At 38.2% G+C, this 21,033-nt stretch overlaps 1 protein-coding gene across 3 annotated transcripts in view; it reads right to left on the bottom strand.

Annotated features, from left to right (window-relative positions):
• Window positions 1–21,033, bottom strand: part of LOC135240577 (inactive dipeptidyl peptidase 10-like) — a 169,755-nt gene that overhangs the window by 28,720 nt on the left and 120,002 nt on the right. For all 3 annotated transcript variants that reach the window (XM_064310206.1, XM_064310204.1, XM_064310205.1), the window contains exons 4-7: window positions 16,447–16,541; window positions 15,181–15,255; window positions 3,244–3,296; window positions 541–622 (exon numbers count right to left, since the gene is read on the bottom strand). In XM_064310206.1, the coding sequence (XP_064166276.1) occupies window positions 541–622; window positions 3,244–3,296; window positions 15,181–15,255; window positions 16,447–16,541 (305 nt within the window). The remainder of the gene's footprint in view (window positions 1–540; window positions 623–3,243; window positions 3,297–15,180; window positions 15,256–16,446; window positions 16,542–21,033) is intronic.

The raw sequence follows: 21,033 nt of genomic DNA, 5'->3' as shown, positions 1-21,033 counted from the left end.
TCTTTCAGATGACTGGAATTCAGCCAACACTTGTCTTTAATTTTGTTTTTAAAAAGTACTGAACTTGAACCAAATTGTCCTGAATTTGTCCAATTTAGCTCATTTTTGGCCTTAAATCCCATTTTGTCGCATAGAATCATTGAAATATTGTGTACAGCAGGTTTTATGCCTTGTTTGCCCAGTTAAGTTATCCCTGGGCTGGTATCATTTAGTCCAAATGCACTCTGAAGTACTACAATCGCTGCTTAATTAACAAGAATTGCTTAATTCAGAAGAACAACTGTTCCATTTCACGATTATCTGTATCATTTTGGGGTATTGTGGCTGCCTGATACACTGTTAAGTTAGTCCTACACCATGGTCTTCCATGAGAAAGCAACACATGCCTGTTTACACTTTCAAAAGCAGTTAATATAGTGCAACCCAGAATGCTATAATTGTGTAGCACGTGAAGCATGCCTACTAAATAGGTGCAGTCCTATTTGCTTTCAGCAGCACTTGCCAGGACATGAGACGACTGATTCCAGATTAAGGTCTTACCAGCTGTTGACCTTGCACACCCCATGCAGCATGCTGCAGCACTGAGTTTGGCACCTCTGGAGGGTTCAGCTGCCACACCTCACTTCAAATCAGAGACACATATGAAAGACTGGCAGACAATTTCATGCTTACAACACAGTTCACTGACACAGAATAGTGTTTAAACAGGTACTACTAAAAACACCCTCATATTTATTTTTATTTATTTTTTTTTGGAACATAGAAAGATCCAAACATTAAAAGAATAAACCACAACAATCTGTGTGGTTCTTATGCTACAGATACCTGTGGTGGCAATGCGGCACAAGGCTGAAATCACAGCGTGCTTCCCTTCCCAGAACCACAAGGTTTAGAGTGGTATTTTAGTGGTATTTTGTGCTTACACCACAGCACTTACCATAAATAAATATTAAGCCATTAGGCTATATATTTTGTATTTTTGACTGATATTTTCTTATAAGAAATCCTCACTAAAGGCAATATAAAACAAACTGAATTATTCATAAACCTTCCAAACTCGTCTTAAACTTAATACCCGCTGCCATTAAAGCCTATTTTACAACCTGTGCACTGACGTCCATGGGTATATAAACATAATTTGATTACATTTAGAATTCAAATTTTAATCAGCAATTGCATTTCCTTTTCATTTGACAACTGCAATTTAATTAATGTTAGTCTTGTACCATGAGAAGTTGGTTGGCCTTCAAACATGCAAAGTAAGATGACCAACTGAAATATTATTCCTTTTTATTACTAATCATGTGGTTAGAAGAAAAAAAAATGTTACTTCAAACATACACGTTTGATGGTTGCTATTAGCATTTTAATTATCACAGGGTTGTGTCATGTATGTATGTACAGTATATGGAAAATAAAATGTCAAATGGCACACCATCACATAACAAAAACAGTGGAAATAACAGTGGGAGTCAGTTGAAGTTTTAGGCGTTTATTTATTGCATGCTCTTATTTCACATGAGTTAGGCAAATGAGATCTGCTGCACAGACAGTTCAGTTGTTGAAAGGTTATTTCTAATGTGTTTCAGATAAGCAGGTGAGCTGCCATGTCTATTTGTTGTAGAATTTGGAATCATGTTTTCACAAATTAGAAGTTCTGGCAAAACCAGCTGATCCTTGTTTAAATAGCCAGTATGTTTTGATGCATTAATGTGGAATTTGGTTTGAAATAAGGACTTTTCAGTGTGGTTAAACAGTATTTTTCAACATTAATACACACATACAAACACACATTTTATATAATTGTTGGCCAATATCGGGCCCTGAAAAGCTTCACATAAGCCGCGTTTCCACCGCAGGAACTATACCCCGGAACTAGGAACCTTTTGAGGAACTCAGTGCATTTCCACCGCAGGAACTAGGGTCTAAATTTAGTTCTGGGGGCTTTGTTTTACCCCCCAAAACGTTCCTGCTCGGGGGGTAGTACTTTCCGAAAGTACAGGAACCTTTTGGGTGGAGCTTGCAGCGCTGAACATTTCTGATTGGTCGAGTACTCGTAGCATTTGTGTTGTATTTATTTTCCGCCATTACCCGCCATGTTTGAAAATATGCAGCGGCAAACCAATTTATTTTCATAATAACTTCAAATCAAACTTGTATGTTATGCGGCGCAGTAGCCTACTTTTGGTTATAACCTGTCAACGTCTTGGAATTATAACGTGTGCTCTTCTGTTCTTTTCTTGCTTTAGTATTCGTTTTATAAAATGCTAAGCATTCATGCTGGGACAGCATATTACGTAGGCTACCAAAACATTCAAACGGATTAATTCGGTTGCTGAATATTTTCTTCCGGATTTTCTTTGTTAGCCCGTTGTAATTGACTCAAAACGTTTGATACAGTTATGTGAGGTATGCGGTAGTTCTGCATAATTAACATTGGTGATACAGTACAAGCAAACTGGAAATCACCTTCCGCACTTTTTATCCGGGTAAAATAACAGGTTAATTCTAGTAATCTTCGCTTTAGCTTTTTCAGACTGCCGTAATTTTACTGCCATTTTTCAATTCCACGAAAAGACCAGGAAGACTATGGACTCATTTATGGTGCATGGTTCGCATCTGGAGGGCACACTTCTCGCTGCTCGGCTAGCAGTAACTTCGAAGGAAAGAAAACGGTGGCTGTACCACTACTAATTTACATTTTCACGCAAGTCCGAGTTTTCGTTCTATTCTTATCATTTTGCGATTAGCCTATATGGAATTGACGACGAGAAAGTAATAAAACAGCAAATTGTTTACAACGTGTGCATGTTTTCTGCTGTTAATGAATTTGTTTGAGAGGATATATGAAAATCAATAAATACAAAAGTAACCATATATAGTCATTGTTGGTAACCCGTTGTATATAAGTGGAATAAACCCCTCCGGGCTGTCCCGGTTATTAGAAAATAATGTAGGCTACTTCGGTGGTAGTATGAGGTTACAGAAGAAATCATATGACACATGGACCGACGACAACGTCAGTGGGCTAATTTGCCTAATCTTCGCGGTACTTTAGACCCCGGTGGAAACGCAGACAACCATTGGCTGAAGGAACCTTTTAGTTCCTGGTAAAGTAGTTCCTGGGACTGAAAGTTCCGGGTAATTTTGGTGGAAACGCGGCTATACTGTATATCAACACAATTATTGCCACCTGCATGGAAACCGACTTTCTCTTTGACATATGCAAATTATGAATCTTACCTTGTTTGAATATTATACGTCATGTATGATGCAGTATATGAATATCTGTATACCTAAAATAGGAAATAAAGTTCAATTAGTTACCAAACACATTAAAAACTGAACAATCATGATTGATATACACATGAACTACAAAAAGAAGAATAGAAAATGTTACAAAATGCTGTAGATACTGTTTTGAGGGGGGGGGGGGGGGGGAGATACAGAGTCTGTGAAAAGCAATTTACATGGATGACAGATGCTGAAGAAAAATTCTTGCATGGTATCTGTAAAATTAAGTACCCTTCAGAGAACATTTTGAAAACCCTGAAGCACGACACCACAAAAAAAGCTATTTGACTGTTTTTGTCTTTTCTGCATTGAACTCTCATATTGATATATCTCTGGAGACTCCACACACAAAGTGATAATGTAACAGTCAGATCACAGTAAGAGAGAAAGAGTGAGAGATAGGCAGACAGGTCTGTCAGCAAACCTGTATTACTTCAATATGTTAATCAGTACGCACACACACATAGACACACACAAATACACAAATCCACACACTTTCAAACACACATATGAACACACAGACACTCTCATACCTGCATGCATATGCATATGCACACATACATTTACTACAGTTATGTACTCAAATATCAAAACCCCAAAGGATTTTAAGTCAAATAAATAAGTGTGTCTTTTTCACCCATAAAATACATTTGAAACAAAGAGGATTGTGAATCATATTTTGTTTACTCATCAACACCCTTTTTTTTCTGTGTGTGAGAGAGCACGTGTGATCAACAAACATTGTCCCATCTCTAGTACAATTGCAAATATTTTGGCAGTTTTATTTTTAGAATTTCAAAGTCCATTTGTACCCAGATGTTTTTTTAATTCTCTATTTAAGCTGAATTTTACTAGTAGAGTGGAAGAGCATACACCTATTTATAGCATACACCAATTAGCTGCAGAACCCTTGTGGTCCTTTTTAAAACCACCTACCCATTAAATTTGACTGTACTGTATGTCAGATGTGTTTTTTGTTTTCAATTATCAATCCTCATTATAGTGTACTAATATTTTCTGCCTTAAAAATGTAGACCATTTGCCGTGCTATTGTTTTGTATTTGTCTGCATTACTCAAGACAGTGACTTGCATTTCAGCAAGAAAAAACCTTTATATTTCAGTAAAATCCTTTATGTGCGTTAGAGAAAGCCCACTCAATACTTTGCAATGTATTGGCCAATGATTACTTATTAGTAATGTTGTGCCTCCTTTACTGTGAAGTATTGAATTAATTTCATGATGATTCTTTTATAAAGAAAATTTCAAAAAAGAATTGCAGAACACATGGCACCCAAAAATTATATATATATTATATATATTATATATAATGTGAATTATGTATTAAAAATGTAGCATACAGCACCTGCACCAGCTTTGCATTACCGATTCATGGAGGGATTTTATAGTTTGGGTCTATGTGGGGCTCGGGGAATAAAGCTATGTTCAATCTAATGCAAGTGTAACCATGACAAATTTGATGAGGAAAAGAGGACACACTGACACAAAAAAGTGTCCCAGCATCTTACCAGTGCTAGTCATAGAACAGGAAGTGTCAAAATGTTGGGGAAACGCTTAACAGGAATTCACAAAACGACAGATCAATACCCATGGTCTAAAAGTAGTGAAACTCCTCATCTCTTTCTGAACAAATGATTAGCTTACACAATGAAAACACTCACAGAAGCCAATGTTTGGCTTGGCTCTCAGTACACACAAATAAAGTACCCACTGCCAAGCTGGCCATTTGATATACGAGCATTAACAAGAATGGTCCGACAGAGGAGAACGAAAGGGATGCCACGATGAGGGATGGATGGGTGGAATTAAAAACAACTTTTTCAATTCAAAAGGCCATTCATTGGGATGGTGAATAGCACACAGTGCCAGTGAGCTCTCGCCGAGTCAGGGGAGGCCAGAACTAGTGACGGAGAAGGTGAGGAGATTGATGACTGACCTGTTCTCCCCTCAGAAATAACACTGATGGCAAAATGAGGGATTGACGAAAGGCCACCATGTCTACCTTTTCCCAACATCAACCTTCTGACACCTTTACCAAGTTGTGATTGATGTAGAATAGAGGCAAAAAAAAAGTTTTGGTACACTGAAAACTGCCTCTAATGTTTGAACTTTGTTTGGAAAGCATACCGGCTCAGACACAATGAAGCCAATAGTAATTACGTTGTTCAGCAGCAGTTTTTTTGTGGGTTGAAATATATTTGGCTGAATATGCATTTCCTTGATTTCAATCACAGTCTCTTGAAATTAAGAATTCACTTGACCTTACCGGTGATTAATTACACCTGCATACTGTGAGAGAAAACATGGCCTTATCCCCTTCCGATCACAATAGGGTTAGTTGGAAGGCCTAATATAATTAATCACCCAAATATTTTCTGTTCAAAGTCTTGTGTTGGATGTGCCTTGTGTAAAAAAACAGTTAGCATTGCAACCCTTTTCCTGCTTGCTGTAGTCTTCCTTTGTTATTTTTCCCCCTGAAACAATTTTTTAATGCATATGGTACTCCTTTTCTAGGAGACTTTGCCAACAGGACTCAAGGTGACTTTTATTTAATCTTCCCCGTGATTAAGAGCACCAATCTCATTCAGGACATGATTTTGCAGAGATCCATAGCGGGAGGCCATGAGGATCAAGGCTGGGAAAATTACAGAGATGTTGCTTCATCTTCCTGACATTGTGCGATGCATGACTGGGAATGTGGGCCTTGAGATTAAATGCCATGATTAAACATGCGAAGACTTCAAAGGCACACAAGAGCAGCTCTAGCACACCGCCTCACCATGCACTACAACGCATGCTGTTCTACACAGGACGGGCACCTTTGTCCAGTCCGGTGATAGAGGAGTGAGGTTTCACAAATCCTAAAATTGGTCTTTTGATTGGTTAGTCAGGGAGCAACAGAATTCCGTAGTGCCAAATGCCAAATATGGCATTTGTGTCACATCTAATTCAGACCCTGGCTATTCCAAAATTCCCTCCAGCTAAAATACAATTCTGCTGAAAGGGTGCTCCTTGGGGAAATCTCTTGGTTGGACATATCAAACAAAACTGTAAGGGATGTTTACTTCAGCCAAGATTCAACCAATAATAACTTACAAATAAATGCACCAGTTAGCTGTGTGCAATTGAGAACATTTACATATGAAGGTAGTTTAAAAAGCAGCTTACAGTTCACAGAAGAATGTTTAACAGCCAAATCATTTATAATTCATATGTTATGCATTTAAACAAAGTGAGATGAATTAAAAAATTATTTTCTCATGTTTCGTTATAGCATTATTAGTAATACAAATTCAAGATTGGGGAGAACTGGCACAACTGCAATAATTTACAATTATAGCAATAGCAATGTTTGTAAGAAATACAGTGAAACCTATGCTGACTTGGACCCAGGAGATAAATGATCAAAATCTGTAATTTGGTTTAATGTGCACAAGCCTTAAAGAGCAAACAAAAAATTATTCTGATTCATGAATTTACTTATGTGAGTGAAAAACTGTTTTTTAGAGAGAGCTTAAACATGGTTTCAGTTAGAAGAAAGCATGGCACATAAATGAACACATTTTGAAGTGCATTTATCTGTTTAATATCACTTTGGTTAAGAGAGAGATATAATTGTGTGTCATCTGCATAATAATGAATGGTGACGTTGCGTCTACAAATAATATGCCCCAGGGGTACCATAAATGGAAAGAGAAATAGTCCCAGAACAGACCCCTGTGGCACCCCACAAGTCATCTTAACACAGGATGACCTTGAGTCAGCAAAAGCTACACTAAAAATCCTGTTGTGCAGGTAAGAATAAAACCCAATTCAAAACAGAGCACTTGTGAGCAGTGCTAAGAACTAAAACTGATGATTTCCCAGCATCAGCAGCTAAAAGCAGATCATTCATTACTTTAGGAAAAGCAGACTTCTTACTATGGTTAGCCCTAAAACCAGACTGAAAAATGTTTCAATCTAAAAAGGTGATCAATTGCTCAGCAACAACTTTTTCTAAAACCTTGGATATGAAAGGCAATTTGAAGGTCTATAATTATTCAGGGAGTTTGGGTCCAATGAGGGCTTCTTCAGAAGTGGTTGAATAATTGCATTTTGAAATGAGGCTGGGACAGTACAAGTCAGTAGTGATGCACTGATAATAGCAATAATAGCATTTATAGTAGCAAAGAGCTGTGGGCAGACAGATCCATAAATCTCTCTGAGAAATCGAGCAGGCAGTATGTCAAGGGTGCACGAGGAAGGCTTCGTTTTTGTAATAATCTCAGTAAGTGTATCAATAGAGATTGAATTCAAAGACCCGGGAGAAGTGGTAGTCTATGTCAGAATGGTTAGGCTTAAATCCTGTGAAACAGAGGACATGTGAATTCAAATGTTGTCCACTTTGTTGACAAAAAAGGTTAAAGGTTAAAAATTATTGGCATCTTTCTTGGGTGGGGTTGATACTATTACAAGAGGAAGGTTCTGTGGTATGACTGATAACATTAAAGAGATCTTTGGAGTTGAAGCAAACATTATCAATCAGGTCAGAGAAACACTGTGCTCTGGTAATCTTGACTGTGAGTCACAAATTGAATCTCAAATATAGACTTTCTCCACCTATGTTCTGCCTGATGACACACCCTGTTTAAGGCATGTATGCTTTCATTTAACCAAGGCACAGAAGATTTCAAGGGTTTTCTCTGCCTAAAATGGGCAATTTGGTTCAGTATCAAAGAACAGTTATTAAAATAATTTACCATAATATCAACAACTGTGTTAAGTGTTAAAAATGCAAGCACATACTGAGTTACGATTACTGAGTTATGAGAATCAAAGATTCAAATATGATGCACATGTGGTTAGTGACGTGGAATAGTGGAATCCAGTCCTACAGCGGCATTGGCCAGAGCGCCCACCAAGGGGTCAATGAGATGTTCATCCCCTTTGATCCCGTACAAGATGTATATTGTCCCTTCCAACTAGACCACACCGGGACACAAAGCACAGAACGTTTAAAGTCAATGAAAAGAGGCAATTTGATTGGCTATGATTAAATCCATCTGCACCGCACCCACCGCTAATATATTCAGCCTAATCCAGCCCATTTTCTTCACAAAATCCAGCCTTCTGGTCACGGAAATACCAACATTCAACAGCCACGTCTAGTGAGCCCTCACTGCGTCACTGCCTGCACCCATTGATTCTGGAAAATAGAGCCCTACATTTTACTGATAACAATACGTTGGGAACAGCTATGGTTAAAATTCTATTCTGTTGCTGTTCAGCTGCTGTCACTGGGAGTGCATTATATTGTTATTTCTTTTTCCTGAATCTCCTCATTCTATCATTTTGCACAGTGATTTCAATAGAAAAGTAAACTGCAGATCTGCTTATTGTGGAGTGGCCTTGTCCACAGTTGCAGACTCCATCAAACTCTATGACTACCTCTGAAGGTTGTATTAGGCACTCCAACAGTTGTAAGATGTTATTCAGTGTGGGTGATGGTTTCGTATCAGAAATCCTGCTACTGGTGAACCTACTTAAATTGCTGATTTTCTATTGGTGAATCAACAGAATACTAATGAAGATGGGTGCTTATAAATATTCCTTTGCTGGTTCAGATTATATTTGCTAATGGTATATGAGCAGAAAGCTACAACCCTACCTATTCATGAATAACCAGAGAACACAGACATCACCAGAAATCTTTATCTGCGGACAGAAAGGAGCAAAGATAAAGAGGTGATTAATTATCTCTGTTCACACACTACAGGTCACCACAAAGGTCACACTTCAGAGTTAACCAACACTACAGTACGAACTACAATCCCACAAGGCATTCCTTGAACTGATGTGCACAGACGCAATATAGAGAGAGCACTAAAATAAATTTGTGAACATTTTATTTTGTCTAGAAAAACAGGAAAATATTAACCAATATTTTACTACTGAGGACTATATTTCCTGAATGTGATTCCAGTAATTCAAAAAAAAAAAAAGAAGAAAATTAGGGCACATGGAATTAAAATTTAAAAAATAATACACTTACTGTAACTGCACATTTAGTGTAAAAAATGCCCCCCTTGGGATATTTAGTATAAGAGCACTGAATCAGTACCTTGTAATTATTAGCTAATAACCAGCTATTAGGAATTGTGCAGTAATATTTTTTTAGCAAAAACGTTTTTTTTAAAATGCGCAATTGGCATGTAGATATTGCTAAACTGTGTGGAGACATGTACCTTATTACAATGGCCCAGAAGCTGGACAGACTGAGAGGGTTAATTAGTAAGGGAGACCTTAATTATGAATTCCAAGTAATTACCCTTAAGCTCATCCAATTACCCAAAACAGCACAACTACATAAATGAATAACTGACTCACCCCCAACGTGCACATGCACACCGACAGAAAGACGCACACACAATTATGCAGGCATAGCCACAAATGCAAATCCACACACACATACACAATACCCAAACAGTCTCTCTCTCTCTCTCTCTCTCTCTCTCTCTCTCTCTCTCTCTCTCTCTCTCTCTCTCTCTCACACACACACACACACACATACAGATACTTAAAATAACACAGCCATGGCATTTAATCACAATGATGCACACAATGAGCCTCTCCCTCGGAGGTTTCCAAGTCCCTGAGATGAAATTCAAACCAACGGATAGCTCCCTTGAGGAGTGCTCACCTGCAATCACCGCAATGCATTAGCCGTTTCAGTCGGATCTATGAGCCTCCAAAAAATACCTTTCATTGTCTCTGAGTCCTCCATCAGTATCGACCCACTTGTAAACAAAGAGGGCAAAATCAATAGGGAGTACTGGCTGCGGCCTAGCGTATACTTCAAGTCACTCTGAGGGAATCCATCTCCAGGAAACTGGACCGCTTTCCAAGCTATCTAAAATGCATTGAGGAGGAGGGTGGCTCTCTCTAAAATAGGACTCAGGTGTGCAACTCTACTTAAAAATCACTGAAATGCCAGGGATTTTGGTTCCCCGGGACCGGGCGGTGAGAAAGGTCACGAGGAGAGGATGATGAATATTGTCTCGCCTCCCCTGCGGCCTGGCTCCTCTTTTAGTTATCTCCGGGCCATAGAACCCCATTCGTCCTTATTTATCCCTTAATCACTGTGGCCATCACCGTCACCAGCCTGGCCGCTTTTGCCGCGGCACGTAACTCACTTCTCCCAATTCTCTGCTCATTTAGTGCAGGAAACAGCTGAGGATCCTCCGGAGCCAAACGCAAGCGGGGTGTCCTCAAAGGCCACTATCTTCAGACAGCAGTCATTAGTGGATAGCCTGGATGTCTTCAAATGTGACTAGCTGCAGATAAATGTCACTAGTAGATAGTGCTAAAGGTTATCTGGCAGGGAATTTATGTCCTTTTTTGCATGTTTCCTATTTTTATGGGAAGTCTGTTATTGAGAATGAAGCAAGCTTAATGATCTTTTTAAATAACAGAGTGATTGAAATTGGAAATGTTGAAGGCTTTTATCACTGAATCTTCATTCACACACTTTCCAGGTAGGAAACAATGTTGCCCCACTTTGATGTTTTGTAAAAAACACTTCTTTTTTTTGTTTAATGTCATATTTTACAGTTAAGTTTGAACATTTCCCTTGCATCAAATTTTATTTCCATTTTTCTCTAAATCAAATGAATTTTGTTCTTAGAGGATTTGAGAAACTATGTTGATTACATTCCTGGGGCTCATTTTACTGTTAAATGCTAAGACTGGAGATTAACAAAGCCAATGTCTGGTGGATTTAAACTAATATTTTTAAGAGCTATACAAGATGTTGTGGCTAGGAATGCCATGTGTTATAAGGTTCATATCCAGGCAGCAGGGAGATTATGAGCATTTATCATGCTTAATCTCTCCTGAATTAGGGATAAGGAGATAAGAGCATCTTATCCTTGGACACTACTAGAGTTGGGAGTATGTTGCTCCAGAACAGTTGGTGAGCTTCCTTTGACTGAAGCACACTGGACCCAAATCTAAAACCCTAACATTCCTTCTCATACCTTTCAAAGCCGTGATTCCTCAGCATGCTGTGCTTTAGAAAAAGGTCTATTAAATGTTATATTTTATTAGTTATGAGAAACATGAATCAGTAAACCTAGCATGATACCTCTATAGAAGCATTCTCATATGCACACCTGCACATTCTTTTTGAAGCAACTACACTCTTAACTTGAACTTTGTGTGTGAATAAGCCCTTTGGTCTAGTGATCACAATAATTCTCAAATTTATTATAAATTCTATAAATTCTGTTTACCAAGATTAAATTTTGTATGCACCAGTAAGCTCTTACAGTTTTTAATTAGGACAATATGGCCACACTGACACATTAAGAAATAATTAAAGGTACAGTATGCCCATTTCTGACAATTATCACAAAAGAAAACACATACAAAACAAAACAAACAAAAATTAAACATGCAAAATTCTTAGCCAGATTGCACTTCACAAAAGTTTTGAACCATTAAATAGTGTTGACAAAAATAAATAAATACATGCATACATACATACATACATACATGCATACATACATACACACAAAGCTAATTTGGATCCTGTTGCATCTCCTTCTCCATGACTGTAACTGTGATGGCTACAGGACCACCCTTCTGTATTCTAGAAGAGTAGGAGCCAAAGATGTTGAAATCTCTCAACAGAGTGATCCACAGGGGGTGAAAAGCCTATTACTTCTACCATGATCCCACAAAGCCCTCCTTTCAGAGCTAAACTCATTCTGATATTCTCATTGATCAGCACCTCTGCCTAGCTCCTTTTTGTAAAGGTATTTACAGAGGGTGCAGCAAAAATCCATGGCAAATTACAGTCAAAAATACAAAGTGAAAAAAATATATTTTTATTCTTTCTCTTAGACTGGTAGTAAATGAACTGTACTGTAGATACACACAAGTCCCGCTGCTGCAGTGCTTTGAATGAACACAAAAAGTGCTGTGTGTAATTGTGGTGCACGCTTGTCTCATTACATTACAGCCTAGGGCTGGGTATGGGGTTAGAGTACAAAGGTCATGGAAAGGAAACATGCAATTAAAGTACATATAAAATGTGCAATTACCTCGCAGACACAACTAACTCATTATCACTGTTCCCACTCATCACTGTAAAGCACTTTGAGCGTTCAGAACAGTGCTATATAAATGCAATGATTCATTCATTCGTTACATCAAACAAATGTGTAATTAGTGGTCGTATTTCTTGCTTAAGTAATCATGGTGTATTTGTCAGAAGTTGTGTTTGTCACGTAGACAAAAGTGAGATATATTCAAAAACTTCACATACAAGAACATGACTGTGTCAGACTCGGGTTGTGGGAGAGGTCTGGGGCAGGCTGAGGACCACGCCTACTGGTTAAGTAGGCACACGCATCCGGAGTGCATCAGTAATTAATCCAGGTATTTAAACTGTGCTTTCTTCCCTGTAGGTAGCTGTGACCGAGAGAGACGCAAACCAAGAGAGAGAGAGGAACTTACCAGCACGGGAAAAGGCAGGAAAGTGTTGTGTAGTTTCATTATTTTGTCTTAGTTTTTTTAGTTTATTGTGTTGCTTTATTATTTTCACCCCGATCCCGTGAGGGTTAAGGGCAAAGCTGTTCTGTTTGTTTTGTAGTGACTGGATTCTCTCTCTCTCTCTGAAGTGCATAATAAAGACCGGAAAATCCTGGGTTTCAGCACCAAATGTCTCACACCGCGACACACCCCTTCTCTGAACAGAAGAGTTGGACACAGGGAGATATGAGAATCCCAGAATACGAGAAAAAGCTTTAACTAATTCTCATGGTGACAAGGAAACACACAGGGGGGAAAATAATGCTATAAAAGAGACACTTTTTATCAAAGAAAACACACACACACAAAGACAGATGCACATAAATATCTATTGTTAGGTACAGAGTACATTTATTAGAAGCTAATCTTTTTTAATATCAAATATTTTGTTAATATTATCATGGGTTGTAGCTCTGCTACAGTTACTTTTGTCAACAACTATAATGAATCATTTTTACAGACATTAAGAAAGCTAGGCCTGTCCATCGATTAATCCGCCCCCCTTCCGTGCCCCAGCATGACCCAATCAGTACCAGCATCTCCAATCCCTGCTGGGTGGTTTATTTAAGACTGCCGAGGAGAAAGTCAGTTCTTTAGTCGAGTTTGAGTTTTGGAAAAGAAAAGTTTTTTTTTTTTTTTTGTGGTGGTCCTTTGTCTTGTGTTCCTGTTTTACTGAAGCTTTAAGTGGGTAATTCTCTCTCTTTTTTGATATTTAAACAAATAATACAAATAAGCTCAAAATGTCATGAGATACAAGTTATCATTATACAATTATTTGCATGAATCAAGTATGACTGCCTATGAACTCCAAGCTGTAAATTAAAATCAGGTACAATCTTGTCCTGTTATCCAGAAATTCTGGCAAGACGTAGAATCACAAATAACAGAAATGCTGAAATGGCATTGTAACAATGTAACTATACACAGGAACATTTGTGGCCTCTGGCTTCCTTCCCTCTGCTGAGCCATGTTCACCTTTAACTTTTTTTCTGGTCATCCAAAGGTATAATTAAGTGCCTGTCTTCTTCCTCTTATGACTTTACAATAAACTCAATTGATCAATTTGCCATCAGCTTGGTGCAAGGAACACCCCCTTTTAGAATAAATGGGGAATTTAACGGGCTTAAAAATTAAAGCAGTAATGAATGGTTCATCTATCTATGTTGATGAACCAGCTGTAATACCACAAGCCAATAAAATGTTTGTGTGCCCAAAATAATACACCACATTTCAGTAAACACACATGGGATTCTGTTATGTCAGTGACAGTGTGAGCATAAAAACTCACCGAAAACTTAACAGTTGGGCTCTGAGGGTTAAGATACTTATTTTCCCAATCAGAGGAACTTAGGAAATTGATGGACTTCATTGCGCGCCCCAAAGCACCTTGTACACACCTTGTACACAAAATAAACCAGGCTGGTTTATTTCCCATTGATAGTTGTTTTGTGGAAGTATCTATACACTTTTCCTCAGTACCTCCCTTGCGGCAGGACCCAAGTGAAAGATCTGTGTACATCCCCAGTCTGGAATAGAAAATTCCTTGACCGTGTTGTTTTACATACTTAAGACTTTTATGAGACCGATTAAACAAACTAAGCACATAATATAGAGTAGGATGTCATTAACCCATAACACGAATTAACCTTTGTTAAATGGTAGTACTGTTAACCTCTATGTTTAGCTGTCACAGCATTATAATTTCCTCTGATTAAGAATCATATAATATTATTCCTCATACTATGCAAGTTATTGTTTTCAATTAGTTTATTATCATATTCATTATGATAGACAATAAATATATATCCTTTATTTCCAAACCATTGTTGTGTCTATGCTATTTCATTTATTTGGGCTCTACAGATGAGCCCTACATTTATAAGCTGAAATATTTTGCATACTAAAAACCATAACTGATCATCCTGATTTTGGTATTCAGCACATTTTACTGTTCTTCAAATTGCATTGAAGAGTCCCTTCCATTTCTATCCAAATGGTTTAAAATGTTCCAGATTAATTTCTGTACGGAAAGACTCCCCTATGTTGTGAATAACAGGTTAGATGAAATTGTGGAAATCTTGTCATTTGTCTTTATGCATATTGGTAATAATTTAAGTCAAACTTTTGTGTAAGCAATGGCCAAAAAAATGGCTATGTTAAATATGCGTGTTTGTCTGAATGTGTATGCATACAGACAATACAGGAAGAATACAGGCCATAGATGTAATAGATACTATCAGTTGGTGTTTATACAGTACATGTTGTTCAAATAATATAATAGTATTGGCACTTACCTGTTTTACATCAAAGGCAAAAAGCACATATTTCAAGTCTGGAGAAACTGAGTACTTTGTGAATTCATAAGAAACCTGAAAAATAAAGAAAAGAATGCCAATGAAAAATACATAATAAATAATTCACTGTGTGATAATGCGTTTTTCCACCCTAAAATACCATTTCCTCACAATCCTGTTTTAAACAGTCTGTGTGGTCACTTATCACAAGGCTAAGGAGGAAATGCCACAGAAATGAAGGTTGACATGAGTGCTTAGCCAAAACTGAAAGTTCATTTGACAGCTACATTGACTATAAAAGAGACACAAATCTGATTCTACTTGAAAATTATAATTAGTAAAACACTCAGGCGACAGGGGACCCATAGCAACACCACAATACTGTTACCATAACAATAGCAGACAAGCATGTGGAAGGGGATAAATCTGTCTCTGATATGCGCTGGAATAGTAAGATGCAATTTGAGCATATCTGTAAAAGTCACTGTCATTGACAGCATGGGCAGATAACAGTGGAAATTGTGCAATTAATTCTTCGCAGTGTCACAGATGTTCCATGAACGAACAGAGGGATCTCCAGGAGTGCTGTACTATATGAAACCCCTTTAAAATCAGGGACATAAGAATACATTTTTTCAATGATTTCTTACAACTGTCACATTTGTGGGACAAGTGGCTAAGAGAATAAATAAAACTTAGAAGTATAATGGTGTCAGCCATATTATCACCTGACTCTGGTCAAACTGTAGGGGTGGGAGCGAGGTTGCCACTAACTGCAATTATTTCACTCGTAACTTGACGCATTGTAGTCTTGTCTAGAGGGGGCATCAGGTAAACTCTCTCCCTCCTAGACCTCAGGCATCAAACTGCCCAATTCCAGTTGCCAAACCTTCATTTTTATACAGCTCCCTCCACTGTGATAGCTGTGATCCTTAGAATAGTCCACGGTGACTAATAGACTCACACAACAATTTGTTGATGTTAACTGTGCTTAATGTATTACTCATGTCCCATACAAAATTACTTATTTAAGGGGTCATAATTACTGAACTGTGACGGGATCCAGATAACAAGGGCATGCATAGTCACTTCATCTGCAAGTGGCATCAATTTACGCTATCCATTTGTACTGTGTTGGATCAACGGGCCAGCGGCCAGCTGAGGTGAAGATCATGGCGGTATACGATGGGGGGGAGGGGGTGCAAGAGTGCAGAGCTGTACAGTGCAGATGAAGGAGAACCGCAAGGGGGCATTGACGGTACTCACAAAGGTGGTGTTCTTCAACAGAATCTCTGTATCATTTGTGGCCACGTTGAATTTGATGACGTGGCCGTCCCGGTTCCTGTACACCACCTCCGTCTCTGCAGAAAAAGGAAGGCGAATGAACAATGGGTTTTTTTACTGGGCCAGGCCCAAATGAGGAAAGTCCCACTTGTGAACTGCAGACCAGCTCACCGTGAAACTTGTGAACAGTTACTGTTTTGAAGCTGAAACAAAACTGTCCACATAGCAAGCCAATGTTGGCCAAGCGTCTCAAGACAATGTTGGTATAGTTTTGGCAAGGTCGGCAAATTTTAGGCATCTTTGCCAATGTTGGGTCAACGTCAGCTTGCTACCTGGGCGCATTCTTCACTCAGTGTATGCCTTATGTCTACCTGAGCTTGTTTGATGATCAAAATAAATTATTTTTTTACGTGGCGGAGAGCTCTTGTACTTGTGCCCACTTCTCTCTAGCCTCAAGACCCACATCAGATAGTGATTTTGCAAATGATGATGGTCTTTACATGTCATGGTTTTTCCTTTTGACTTGAATGACTGCTTAGCTGCAGAGTGACAATTGAAATAAAGCTGTAAAGAAGCATTAGACGTTATAGCTATGGTACACAGTTATTATACCATGGCTATTAAACAATCAGATTGGGAGATTTGCCCTGACCATTTTATAAGTTAAATTTCATGACTGGTATTCGCCAGGCACTGTTATCTCGAGAGAGTGACCGTGTGAGCACAATGGTCAGCGCTTGAGGCGCAGTAACGTCCCAAGACCGAACGTCCAAGAAGTGCTCGGTAGGCAACCTTCTAATGACCCTATTGAACATTGAACCAAGTTATAACCACCCTACGTATGACGAACCACAGGCTCTGAAAACAGAAAAATAAGTTAGATTGTATCAGGTGTTAGGTAAAAGTGATAGAAAGGGTCCAGGTGGAGGAGCCAAAGCACAGTCTGAAGTGGTGTGCTTTCAGTCTGCAATAGAAATGGCCATTGTGCATTCATGAATATATCTTAACTAGGGCAATGAGTCTGTTTCTATTACGTAACCCACAGGGATTGGAAATTGTATTTCAATTTTATATTCTCCAGAAGTCCCTGTAGGCACTTCAATGGTACAGATAAGTGACTAATTATATAACTGAGTGGCTAATTTTGAAATAAAAACAATTAGTTGACCCAATACAAGGAGAGTGAAGGGAAAGAGAAGTGAGCTTGTGAGGAATGTTAAGTGCACACACAATGTTAAGCATGTCTATGAGCAAACAAGTGCAGCATTATCCACCTAGTACTGTGCATGGCACGTAGACAGATTTGTTTTATTTTAAATCTTGCAAATTAACTATAAATCATACAAAGAAGATAATAATAGACTGACAGTTAAAAACAAACATCACTTAAGGTCTGAGATCAACACTGAGGGGGAATCATCTGTCAGAGGAAAAGATAGCCTTGAGCAGGAGCTTTATGTCATTCAAGATTTACTAGATGCATTATTCAGTGCAACAATTCTTTTAAAGTTTTCCTTGCTGATACACTGTACTTAGTGCCTTGAATTTTGTGTATACTATATATTTAGATATGTGTATACTTCTACTAATATTAATATGATATTAACTAATACAGTAACTAATCAAAAATATCCATAATTGTAATTGACAATTCACACTGTACTCGATGAGGGGAGACTGGGCATGGTGCGGGAGTTCTGTCTAAGCTTTCTCAGATGTAATAAAACTAACCTTACTAACCTTATTTGGGACTCATTAGAACACAGGAAGTGATGATTTGCCAATGCTTAATGTACATGTGAGTGCTATGATATGAATGGTATAAATTCTCATCTGCGGGACTGCCCATCTGTGAGACTCAGACATACATCTTCGTTGTGTGAACTGACCCCCCTTCAGCAGAATAAAGAAGATGCAGATTTCTTCAGTTGTTACCTCATACCATTTCCTCAGGTTGGAGTCTTACAACATACAGATCTGGGACTCGTTACAAAGTGGAAAAAAATAAAACTTTTGTCATTATTCTCACCCTTTAGATAACTATGGATTATGAGATATTATGAATTGCCTGAAAGATGAATTGCCACGGCAGGAAATAATTCACACAATGTGAACACACATATTCATTCATTCATTCCAACAATGGCAATTCAATCAAATAACAGTAATCATGTGACATTTTGATGTAGCTCAGATTTTTTGAGGAGGATTTTTTTTCCTTTTCTTTTGGTCGGGGGTGCAAGTGGTCATGGGTCAATGTACTGTAAGTATACTGCCACTGTGGTGAAACAAAGACACAGCAATGATAGAGTTTGAATGGGGACAAATGGAACATGAGTGATCTTTTTGACATCTGTTGAATTCAATTTAACCACACAGCCCACACCGCCTTCCCAGGCTGCCCTTGCAATCATCTGGTCTGACACAACGTTGTCCCACCCCCCTGGTGTGGAGGACAAGGGAGAGGGGGTCCCAAATAAATTTGCTCTTAGGGCCCCCAAAAGGTCAGGGCCGGCCCTGCACACAACAGCTACACTTGGAGCAACTGTCCCAGCTTTGTCACAAGTAACATTACTAATGGATGGGTCTAAGTGAACGTGGGTAAGTTTAATTTGATTACAAATAGCAAAATACCTAATGTTACTATAAAGTGTAGGCTACATTAGGTCAACTGGGGAGGCCTAATAGTTCAAATAAAATAAATAGTTCAAATGATATTTTTATATCACAATGTGTAACTCTGATTTAATATGATAACTAGTTGAATTTTTCCACCACACAGACAGGCTACTCCTTGCAGCTTCGGCTCCTGACGCCCATGCCCATCTCACGTAGAGAGGTCCAATGTTGTACGCAAAAACAAAACAAGGTAGGGGGATCAGAATGCTTCTCGATTTCCTGATTTCCTAAATGAATGTATTTTGTGACGTGTTTGTGGCTTGAAATTGTGATTTCTATATGAAACAGGCCAAAACAGCAGAAGAAATGTATTGCATCTTGCAAACCTCAGCTGGAACTTTGCAACCTTTGTGAAACAAGCACTGGTACAACAAATATTTTGAATGAGCAACACAAAGTTTCACATCATAAAAAGATTTTGAATATCGTTGGCTCTTAATCATTCAAGGAACTGCAGACACTGGAGACACAGATGTGTTTAGTATGTTAAACATATTCTCACACAAAGCTCCTAAATGGAAAGGCACTTGACATGATCTTCACTTTAGTGTCATATTACTGTACATTGACAAAACCTTGGCAGCCACCCATGCTTTTATTCCCTTAATAAAATACAGAAGACCAACATTTAAAATGCACACTTGTCTTCATAAAATATAATCAAATGGGTACTTTCATAACGCATCATATTGATGTATTAAGTAATTCCTAAAATTCTTGACAAAATAATTTTTTAAAAACTACTGAACTGAAGGGAGTAAAAAATCTGTGGCAGTTTATTTGCTTAAAATTAGTGGATTAGCCTTCAAATTTAAACAAATGCTCAGTCATATGAATTAAGCACAAAATTAAATAACACGTTCCGGTCCATTTAACAGTTTAAGTTAACCAGAATTTTAATAGAAGCTTCCAACTTTTAGGAACAAAGAAAGCCAATTGAATACTATTCAGTACTGCATCATTTATAAAGCTGAAATAGATTCTGCATTCTGGCAAAATTAAAGACAATTTCCTCAGTCCTTTATACCAACATATACTTATGGATGACATTGGATGCTGTAGATGAAAACATTGTCTATTATAAACAGTAATGGCTCTTTACAGCTATATTGTTCATTCTGTGTCAAATGTCATGCTTTCTGACAGCCAGCCACTTATAATGGCTCGCAAATGTCACCCTCCTGCTGTTATTGGGAATAAATGCTTGGCCTCCTTCCTCTTCACTGAACAAAACAGAGAACACAATGGCATTCAACATTCCACAACTATGATCTTTTCTACTCACTTCAAAGCAGTCGAAAATATAATAGCAGTTGACGTAAAGAAAACTCAAGAAAACCTAGTTGTAAAAAAACATTATCTTCCAGGCTTAAAAGGTGAATTCATATGTTGCTTCAATAAAGCATTGTGTGCGCCAAAACCTGTTGTTTTTCAGTATGAGCCCCGGTGTTGCCATTTGTTGCAGTACTTGCTTTGAAGCTTGAATAAATAGTTTTGAGCCTAGCTTCTACACTTTGAAAGCCAGTAACAAAATAAAAGAGAGGGGAGTCATCTGTTGATATAAAATCAGCCCAGAAAATGTGGGGCTGCTGAGGCTCATCCTATTAAGAAATTGTTTTATTGCATGGCATGGGCTATGCAGTCGGATATCCAATCTGGGCCATTCCAGTGCCAACTGTGGCCAGCAATTAAGATATGCAGTACCGACTGTAAGTAATGTTAGTTAGAAAGCTACGCCACAAACCAGCTAGTTATCTAGGTCATTTAGTTGTTGTAAGTAGGCAAACTACAGAGTGCATATAGCACAGCAACAATTGGATTAAAACACAGGATATGTTGACAGCCAGCAAGATACTAATTAGCTATAGGGTTGCCAGACATTTGGTCAGA

This window comes from Anguilla rostrata, chromosome 15 (genome assembly GCF_018555375.3).
Source record: "Anguilla rostrata isolate EN2019 chromosome 15, ASM1855537v3, whole genome shotgun sequence".
NCBI lineage: Eukaryota > Metazoa > Chordata > Actinopteri > Anguilliformes > Anguillidae > Anguilla > Anguilla rostrata.
This window is presented reverse-complemented; position numbering and strand designations above follow the sequence as displayed.